Source organism: Eleginops maclovinus, chromosome 11 (assembly GCF_036324505.1).
Source record: "Eleginops maclovinus isolate JMC-PN-2008 ecotype Puerto Natales chromosome 11, JC_Emac_rtc_rv5, whole genome shotgun sequence".
Classification (NCBI taxonomy): domain Eukaryota; kingdom Metazoa; phylum Chordata; class Actinopteri; order Perciformes; family Eleginopidae; genus Eleginops; species Eleginops maclovinus.
In genome coordinates this window covers 8741303-8751926 of record NC_086359.1, presented here as the reverse complement: position 1 = coordinate 8751926, position 10624 = coordinate 8741303, and the positions used below count along the sequence as shown (strand labels likewise).

At 41.4% G+C, this 10624-nt stretch overlaps 2 protein-coding genes across 3 annotated transcripts; both read left to right on the top strand.

The window, feature by feature from the left end:
- The first annotated feature begins 392 nt into the window (after positions 1–392).
- On the top strand, positions 393–4224 carry myadma (myeloid associated differentiation marker a). Of its 2 annotated transcripts, none has more exons than XM_063894922.1 (2): positions 393–548; positions 2610–4224. In XM_063894922.1, the coding sequence occupies exon 2, from the start codon at positions 2731–2733 to the stop codon at positions 3580–3582; it is 852 nt and encodes a 283-aa protein (XP_063750992.1). In that variant the 5' UTR covers positions 393–548; positions 2610–2730; the 3' UTR covers positions 3583–4224. The 2 variants fall into 2 exon arrangements, with proteins under 2 accessions (XP_063750992.1, XP_063750993.1); XM_063894923.1 differs by having other exon boundaries at positions 442–544.
- Positions 4225–7835: 3611 nt separating this feature from the next.
- si:dkeyp-67a8.4 (GTPase IMAP family member 7) lies at positions 7836–10350 on the top strand. Its single transcript, XM_063894394.1, has 2 exons — positions 7836–8321; positions 8575–10350. The coding sequence occupies exons 1-2, from the start codon at positions 8315–8317 to the stop codon at positions 9741–9743; spliced, it is 1176 nt and encodes a 391-aa protein (XP_063750464.1). The 5' UTR covers positions 7836–8314; the 3' UTR covers positions 9744–10350.
- Positions 10351–10624: the final 274 nt, after the last annotated feature.

Below are 10624 nucleotides of genomic sequence, written 5' to 3'. Positions count from 1 at the left end.
CAGAAGCATGTAAATATCCTACCTATATATTGCGGGCCCTTCAGTTTTTGTCATATAGTTTACTGATGTTTATCTTTCACTGTCAACTTGAATATCTTTTAGTTGTTTAGTTCTGTTTTATTTACTATTTTTAAAAGTTTTTATTTTATAATTAGTTATTTTCTATTATCGTTATTTCTAATTATGCACAATTCCTTGTTTTGCATGCTGCTGTAACGGAAACAGATCCGAATTTGGGATCAATAAAGTATGTTATTTTATAAGAACCAGATAGGGGACAACCACATGCCGTCATTCACATTTGGATTATTCTCCCAGAGTATAGGGGTTTGGCATAGATCTTTTTTAAATGTACGTAATATGAGAAGATTTGCGATGACCCTACAGAGGCTTGGAAAGGGGTTTCAACACTTTACCAAATATGGCCAAAGCGGGGCGTGGGATCCACACTGCTGAGAGGTACGAGTGGAGGAGAGATGCGCGGTGTAACAAGGAACTTCAAGCTTTAAAACCAAAACCTGAAAGACAACACCGAGCGTAAAAAGTCGGTAAGATGAATCTTTAGACTTCCTTTCCCTCATATTTTCGGTAACGCAGATGTTAGCAGCGTTTATCATGGTCTAATTTTGGAGCAACGCGCTGATTACAATGCGTGGGCGCGGTATGTCCGCTATGTGGAACGAAAGCCTCTTTAAGTGCCTGTTCTAATTTGGCTTTTTCATCCATAAAAGTAAACGTACCTCATCTGGTTGTACAGTAACGCTGCTCTGGCTTCCTGCAGCCTGGATATTCTGAAAATATGATTAAAAAAGGCAATGCATTATAGTTTAGATATGTTATTTTTAAGAAGCTTTCTCTGTTCCTGTTCCCAAATCTCAAGCCAACTATAGCCTATAACATTTCATCTCCATACAGTTATACGGGGTAGTATTCAGCATGGTTTATATGAGATCCAACTCTTAGGCATGCATGGTATGCAGACTATCAAAATAACGGTTAAAAACACACCGAAGTCTGGTTTTCCGGTAGGCAGTGAGGCCACAACCACATGAAGCTGTTGTATTGACCACAATCTCTCCCTCAGAAAGGATACTGGGTGACCAAGTTTGTCTTAACTCATATATTTCACCATAAATTAAATTACGAGCAACTAAAGCGTCGGTTAAAGACCATGTAAGGTTTATTTTTGTATTAACAATTAAGATTTGTGCTGTATTCTTTTACGTCTTGATTCCTAACGTGATTAAGTGCTCATTTGGTTTGTTAGAGTGGGTTCCTGCAGACGTGCCATTAGCGCAGAGCTGCTTCCTGTGTATGACAAGTCATTGCATAGAACAGGAAGCCTGGTAATAGAGTAAATGGCTCGAACATAAATTAGGTTTGCAATTGTCAGGGTATGCAATGTCCGAATGAAAGAAACGGACAAACATTTTTCTCCTTGAACAATGAGGTGGCCTTGTACCTGTTGAGTGAAACTCATCTGTTGTGAATCTCCATCAGCAGACCCACATCTGTCTGTTTGATGCAAGATATAATGAACACCGACTCAGCATGTATTATCAACATCCAGGGGCCCGGAGTCCCTGTGACAAAAGGCACACTGCCTAACTTCAAAATATTCTTTGAAAGCAAACACGTGTAAGAAAAAGCTCCCTTCTCCTCCCAAAGTTGAACCTGGAAGTGGAAGAAAGATCCCACCCCTTTTGGAGGTTTCGCCCCCTTCTTCCCATGCAAAGACTTTTTTTTAACATGACATTTTCCCCCATGTCACCTTATCTTATAAACACATGGGAACTCGACAGCAGTTAGATTTTTCGACAGCATGTGGGGCACAGAGGAAAGATAAACATGGGTTTCTTTCATTGATACGAAGCATGTTTGTGACAGGAAAGTGATCGTACAGTCAGCCATCATTGTGCATGACTATGGGACACCTCATGCTGTTGGCTCTACCCTAAAACAACCTGATGCAGATTAACTTGTGCTTTGTATTCATTATACACAATAAAAACATACTCATCACTGTGCTCTATGTGCACTAGTGACAATAAGATATTCTATCCCTTTAAGTTTCCTTCAAAGCCACTTCAGCTTATCACTTTTAAAAGGCAGCTCTGAGGCCTGTTCCTGTACAGACTGTAATGCTCTCTTGAGGGAACAAAAACAACTTTCACTTAAACCACACTAGAGGGCACCAATATCAAGCTGAAGGTGCACCTGGAGTTCACTCATACTTCCCATTTAGACTGAGGGACTTTCCAGCTCCTTTGGAGACACACTTCCACTTCCTGTATTTCTAATCTGCACAGGTTATAGCTTGAACAGTTCCCTTTGCATTCCTCAGCTTTTACAGAGCTTGAGTTTAAGTTTGCAAAGACATGTCAGAAAGAGATGAACAATTTCAAAGACCTTTACAACATTTTTGTATAAACAAGTTAAAGGAACAAACAAACAACAAAATACACATTTGGTAGGATTAGTGGAGGACGTGGCTTCTTGTTTATTTTGGGGTCTGTCAAATCTAAAAAAATAAAGCACACAAGGTTTCAAAATCAAATCAAACTTGCTCAAAATTAATCAAACTGCTCTCTTTTTTTGTCTTTCTGCAGATTATGTGACACACATCTACAGAGTATGTGACAAGCGGCTGACACAACAGCTCCCATTCAGTATTAAAGACTCACTTTCAAGAAGCAGCTCTCCACTCCTGACTGACTGTCACATCCCATAATGCCACTGATCGTGCTCCCAACCTCCCAGCTGCTATGGGTGCGCGTAGCCGCCTTGCTATTCACCTGCGTGGCGTTCAGTGTTGCAGCACACGGCGGTGGCCTGTCCCACGGCGGCATGTCTGACTGGTGCATCTTCTGCTGGGCATTCAGCTTCGCCTGCACCCTGCTGGTCCTGCTGGTGGAGCTGTTCGGCCTCCAGGTTCGAGCCCCGGTGTCCTGGTCCAATTTTCCAATCACCGTCGCCTGCTACGCCTCACTCCTCTGCCTCTCGGCTTCCGTCATCTTCCCGCTTTTTTTCCTCAAGGATCAGCGTTTCTACGGCAATGTTCGTGACCATCGCATCGCCTCCACTGTCTTCTCCTGCCTGGCGGCAGTGGCCTACATGGGGGAGGTGAGCCTGACTAAAGCGAGACCGGGAGAAGTAGCGGGGTACATGGCAACCGCTCCAGGTCTGATGAAGGTGTGCCAGACATTCGTGGCCTGTATCATCTTCATCCTTGTCAGCGACCCCGTTTCGTACGACCAACACGCCGCGCTCAAGTGGTGCATGGCCGTCTACTGCATCTGCTTCATCCTTTCCATGGCCGTGGTGGTGCTGTGTGTAGGCGAGTGCACCGGTTGCCTCCCAATCCCCTTCTCCAAGTTCCTGTCTGCTTACGGGCTCCTGGCGGTTATCATGTACTTGACGGCTACCATCATCTGGCCAGTGTTCCAGTTTGATAAACATTACCAGCGTAGAAGCCAAGTGACGTCCAAACTCATCGCCGTGGCCGTGCTCACTGCCCTGAACTTCCTGCTTTACCTCGCTGACCTGGCCTACACCGCCAGACTTGTGTTTGTCAGCGCCTGAGAAGAGAAGAGTGAAAGAGGGACAGGTTCAGAGACATAAAGCAGAATCAAAGATGCTAAAAGCTTCTGTGGCCTTTTAGAAAAAAAGTATTGCATTTGTGACATAAAATGCACAATCTATCCGTTTGGTGTCTAATTACAAAATGCTGAAATGCTAAGTTCTGTTTGTATAAAGCTCACCTACATTATGTATGTATTTACATGTTTGCAGACATCTTCAATGACAGCGCTTAACCTCGAATGTGAATTGCTCGTGCTAAATATGCAACACAAGTGTAGAAAGGAAGGAAGTGGGTTTGACAAAATGCGTGACTAAAGTTGTAGTGCTGGTAAAATCCAACGCAGTCATCACACTGGAACAGCATAAGAGACCATTTTTGGGGAAGATACATTTATTATTTGCTATATTTAACAGGCACTTCCTCCCATAGCACCCTTACAAAGACTTGTTCACATTCTTATAATTACCTTTTGTTTAGAAGATGTTTTATTTTCTGTCACTTGAGCAAATAAAGTTTTTAGTTGAAAAAATGTATTGATTTTTTTAAAGCACGCTATGAAATGTGATGAGATTGAGGTAACTTGTGTGCTGTGGCTTAAATAATGCGGACTTGACAATATAAATAAATATATATATATATAATGTTCTTTATGAATCATTTGGTCTCCAAAATCAAATGAAAAAGTGACATCCCACTTCATCAAATTTCGAGGTGGTTTTCATATATTGTGTCTTAATATGCTAATGAAGCTGAGTGCGTTTAGCTCTCTGACTAATTCTGATGCTAATTAGCACTAATGTTATTATAAGTGAGTTTCTGTGAACCTTTTACACGAGTATATATACAGAGTATTTCATTGATGTATGCATCATTCTCTTTAAGTGTCAAAAAGGAAAATATTGCGAGGAGACGGGGAAATTGGTGTACTTCAGAGTAATTCACTGGGCCTCGTGAAAGTGAGTACACTTTTCTCTTCACTCATTGTGACCAGCTCAATGAAGGAGACACAATTGAAGAGTTTGCCCACCAGAATCTGGATCTGTTGAATAATAAGTAGTGGAAGAACAACCACAAGGAAAACATTTGGAGCAACCATTTCCAGTTGCTACCAGTAGCGGTGCGTGGCCAATATTACAGAGGAGGCCAGAGAGATCGTAAGCTACTGAATGACGTCATACCCATGTCAACAATGTGACTAAAAGTAGCATAAATAAATCAGGACAAATGATTGCAGCTGCTGCTATTTATTGACACCATATCGCAACAAGCTTAAACAAACACAACACAACACAAAACCTTACACCCATATTTGTAATCTCAATAATACACTGAACTGTAGCCTACAGGTGGCCTCACATTCTAAAAGTCTCTGACGGGTTCACACCGCTGTCCGCAGGATGCTAAAGTGAAAGCCTCGGCTGTCACATTGCGTAAAGAAATAAAGTAAGCTTACTCACTATTTGTAGAGAAATGCCATTCTCCTATCCTTAATGGTGGCGAAATGATCTGTGACCCGGTCATACAGATCCCCATGCTGGAGCGGTCAAACAAGAGGCATGGCCAGCAGAAAAGACAATTTAGCATTACACTCCCTGTTAGCCAGTCCGTTCTCGTATAGTTCCCTTCACAAAACGTCCGGGTATTTCCTTTAGCTCTTCCCTGAGTAAGGTCGAGATTCGGAGTGGACCTACCCTTCTGTTTTATTTTTAACTGAATTTCAAACGGTAGTTTAGTGAAATCGTTTCTCAGAAAAAACTCTGGGTCTCCGTCGCCATCCATTCTTACTTTCTAACCTTCCTTTCACGGTTAGCAACAGCATGGTTGTGTGTGGTTACGTACTTACGTATTAGTGTAGGAGGCACGTACAAGCTAGCCTCCTCATTTTTTAAATTTTTACAGTTTGATTGACCTTGATGAGCGTTCGGTGACAAGCCGAGCTTCAATCTGATTGGCTAAAACCCTTAGTAGTAGTGGAGGCCAAGTTAAACGGGCCTCCTTAGATGGCAGTATTTCACCTATAGGGGCGCTGTTTTGCTCGCTCAAAGAAAAACATGACATCAGGGAATTAAACACGGCATATTTGGAACCTAAAATGTGCGTCATGAATCCCAACTCATGGATATTTTTTTATCGAATATAAATGAGGAGGCCACGCCTCCCTTGGCCTCCGGGAGAAAACGCCACTGGTTGCTACTCAAGACAATAGCTAAGATAATATCACCCTTAAGTTGCTAATGAGAAAGCCCTTACATTACATGGTCACTGTTGTGTACTCTTCATCACTGCGAATGCAAATCCTTTCTTCCAGGAAGTAGAGCGGCGGCTTGAAAACAAAGCATCAATATGCTTTTATTCAAATGTTCCCGAGCCTCTCATCGTAGATGTTGTAGACTTCCTGCAGCTGCATTTACATCCATACCGGAATTCAAACTTGTAGGTTAAAATATGTTCTAATGCTGACCTTTATTGACATCGAGATGTAGCTGAAATAAACCGCCATGCTGTTCAACAGGTCGGTGTTTGAGTTACTTCAGTTCCCTTTCTCTTACCTTTGATAAAAAGGAAACTCAATACATATTTTATAGCATGTGTGTGTGTGTGTGTGTGTGTGAGTGTGAGTGTGAGTGTGAGTGTGAGTGTGAGTGTGAGTGTGAGTGTGAGTGTGAGTGTGAGTGTGAGTGTGTGTGTGTGTGTGTGTGTGTGTGTGTGTGTGTGTGTGTGTGTGAGAGATTGGCAAAAGCAATGTTTTTGTCCAATGCTAATTTCCAATAGTGCTGTACCAATCTGCGTAATATTTTGTTTGCATATTTATGACCGCATTGTGAAGGACCTCACATTGGAGCATCGACTCCCACTCTTCCAATATTTGTTTAGAATGATTGTTTAAATTAAGTTTGTTGTGTGGAGATAACCAGAAAGCCTAATGTTTTATTTTGTTGTATCACACAGAGAGATCCATGAAGGACACACAATTAAGGATTTGGTGCACCAGAATCAGCTTGCTAGGGATCTTGTGGATAAGTGCGGAGGCCGCCGCCATGTCATCGATAACAAACACTGGAACAACCACAAGCAGGGTGAATATAGGAGCAACCAGTTCCAGATGACCGAGCTACTAAAGACAGTAGATAAGATGATAAAGAAAAACAAAGGAAGCTGCTACACCAATCAGATGCCACAAGCAGAAGAGGAAGGATTACAAAAAGAGGAAAAGCACAGTACGCAACCACCAGTGACGGACGTCAGTGAGAAAGCAGCAGTTTTAACGAACTTTTGATCCATCTAGCAGGCTTTGCATCAGGTGCATTATTAGAGCTCTATTGGGAGTAGCAGTGGGGGTTGGAGTAGTTGGCATAGTTTTGAGGAAAGGACAAGATATAGCCAGGTTTGCAGCAGGAACAGCTGTAGCTACATCAAGCACACTGACGGGGCAACTGCTATCGAGGGAGCTGGGATGGGGGGGATTGCAGGACTTGGTGCAGCTAAGGGGGCAGAAACTCCACAGGAAGCTGTTACAGAGGTAGCACTCTCTGTCTTAGATAAGGCACACGGTGTTTTAAAACAGAAGCCAAACGTAACATGATCTTCTGAATGAGGGGAAGAGACTTTATGAACAAAGCTCCTCCTGCTGACTTCCGGATAATCTTCTTCTCAATGATTGTTGTGAGGTTTATGTGTAAAAAGGGGTACTTGTTGTCTGAGATTCAAACCTGGTTATACTTACGGTATAAACTTATTAACAAATGTGATGTGATACATACAGTACATGACTATATGCAACCCTCGTGGACTGAACCTGTTATATTTTATGATCCATTGCAAACTGTTTGACATCGTTCACACTGGATATATTTATTTACAAGGTTCTGTTCATTTTCATAATTTCCTATTTGTTCTGCAAACGACTGGACAGCAACTTCCCCAAGAGATATTCAAAAAGTGAAACAGTTATGTACCCAGGGGATTCATCTTATCTTGTATTAAATATTTGATGTATGCAAAGTATCATTTTGTTGGATAACATTTGTGGTTCTTTGTGGTTTACAATGTATCAGCAAAACAATTATCACAACGAATCAACAGAAGGATATTAAAACATGTTCAGCAAGTACAATTTTTATTTTGTCATTTCCCCCCACCGCACACACACACACACACACCCATACCGACACACACACACACACACACCCTCTTGAGAGCAAAAGAGGAACAGACACACATGATGTCTGGTAGTTTTGTCTTCTGCAAATCATGGACAGTAAGTTAACGTCACTTCTTTCAGTTTATTTTGTTAACACTGCCCACTGCTTCACACTCTATTGCATATGATCTCTATATCTGAGAAGAAGTTTTGTTAGATGCTATAAGATATCTATTAAAGTAAAAAATAAAAAGGAAGCGTTTCTTTTTGTGTTCTCAAGAGAGCGTGAGTGAAAAGTGAAAAACCGAAACTGGAAAATGAAATCAACTAAAAATACCAAGCGCTGACGCCGAGTATTTTCTGAAGCGAGAGAACCGCATCCTGTTTCGAACTGCCGTTTGACACTGAGAGAACTGCGTTATGTTTCTGTGGTGAAGCTACACTGTAGAAGCTGTTCCGCTCAAACTGAATTGAGAAGGGCAAACTAATTCTGGTGATATGATTCAGGAAAGTGAAACATGTTCACATACACAGTGGCGGTCTTGTCACACGACTAACAGTCGCTCCAAAATTGCTTTGCGTCTGATAACATGGCCGGTAAGTTCATTTCTTGAGTTATTTCCTTCGTAATAAACACTGCACATTAATCGTTTTAATACAGATATCGTATCTGTCTTGTTTTAGGTGTTTCATAGTGGGTCACCTTGATTCTGATATTGTGATAAAGCTACGTACCAACACATTTCACATTTCATTGAGATGTTCGCTATTTAGATTTCTGTTTTATTGTTTTGGAAAATAACTTTAAGACAAATATAGTGTATTATTAATTGAGGTTATTTTCTTTCAGAGTCTAACAGGAGAATTGTTATCTTGGGGAAAACTGGAGTGGGGAAAAGCAGCGTGGCTAACACCATATTTGGAGAACAACTCTTCAAAACTAATAACACCGCAATATCTGAAACAAGTAAATGTCAATCAAAAATGAAAACCATCAATGGAAGAAGCATCACTCTGATCGACACTCCTGGTTTCTTCGACACAGCTATATCAGAGGAGGAGCTGAAGCCTGAGATATTAAGGTGTATTATAGAGTGCGCTCCTGGGCCCCATGCTTTTCTCATTGTGCTTGAAGTGAGGAAATTTACAGAGCAAGAACAGGCGGTCATCGAAAACATAAGCCAATACTTCACAGAAGAAGTTTTCCAATACGCAACAGTTCTCTTCACTCATGGTGACCAGCTCGATGAAGGACAGACAATTAAGGAGTATTTCCACCAGAACCAGCTTATGAACGAGCTGTTGGAGAATTGTGGAGGCCGCTGCAACGTCATCGATAATAAATACTGGAAGAACAACCAGCAGGATGAATACAGGAGCAACCAGTTCCAAGTGAAGGAGCTACTAAAGACAGTAGATCAGATGGTAGAGGCAAACAAAGGCAGCTGTTACACCAATCAGATGCTACAAACGATGGAGGAACAAATACAACAAGAGGAGGAGCGCATTAGACAGTCATCAGGAAACATGACACAGGAAGAAGTCAGAGAGCGAGCTAAAGAAAAAGTATTTAACAACCTTGACATCCAACTGGCAGGCATTGCAACAGGTGTATTGTTAGGAGCTCTTTTTGGCACAGCAACAATGGTTGGAAAAGTTATTTTAATGTTAAAGAATGTCTTGTCAGATCCAGGACAACTCAAAGCTGTTGCCAAATTAGCAGGAAAAGCAACTGGAGTGATAGGAACAGCAGTAGGAGCAGCAGCACTAGGAGCACTAACAGGAGAAGCAGCAGTAGCAGTAGGAGCAGCAGCTGCTGTAGCTGCTGTTTTTGGAGCAGTGAAAGGAGGTGTTGCAGGGTTTCATGCAGCTAAGGGAGCAGACACAGCGCAGGAAGCAGCTCAGAGAGCAGCAAAGGCTGCCATAGAAGAAGCACGGTCTGTCTTTAGCAGACTCTGCTCGGAAGACGAAACGGAGCATACATCTTTAATAAGCGATGAATCGAAGAAGGGAAATTAAGTGTGTCGCTTTAAAGTCACATCTGCCTAAATTACCTTTAATTATTGAGCTGATAATGTTTGCTCATAAGTTATATGTCACAGTTGCACTTTTATGAGCGTAAGTGTCTTGTTCCTTTTTCACTGAATGATTGAACTCTACTCAGGTTAAATTCAGATTGGAGATTGTTGTACATGCCTGATCCTTTCCTGTTTGCATTTTATTGTCAATGGTGGAACACTTTTGTTTTGGCATTTTGGATTTACAACTTTAATACAAGTATTGCAGCTTTTGAGCAGTATTCAAATTGTGATACAAAGTTCTATCTTAACCAGTGAGTGTCTGAGTCCTTGTAGCCACAGACCACATGAAGCTGTCTTCACGTCTTTCATGAATACGATTCAGCTAAATGTAATGTGATAGATTCTTTTGTATAATCAAGTGTAGGCCTACACTGTTGTTGCTGTATTTCTGTCTCCTGTTGAAACATGTCTCACTGTTTCCTGTTGCAAGAGAGGACCAGAAGAGGTCATTTAATGTGTGCACAGCATGATTTTGTTGGACCATACTTGTGGCTATTTGTGAAAAAGAAATGAACAATGAATAAATGGAAAGCTTGAACAAATTATTTTGAGAAAGAGTTTTAAATTCAAATGATATGAAGTATTTATCTGAGGAGACTGAAGCTGATCAAATATTATTAAAATAAGAAACTAAAGTACAGTATCCATTTTTGTTTTCTAAAGAAAGGGTGAGAGAAAAGACCACAACTCTATCAACAGTTTAGAAGCTGCAGTAGCATCACCTGCCCACTAGAGAGCAGTGTATTCATCTGGTGGGGTTGTATGTCAGTAAAGACGAGTGCATCTACAGCTAAAACCTGAAGCCAAGAAACTAATAAC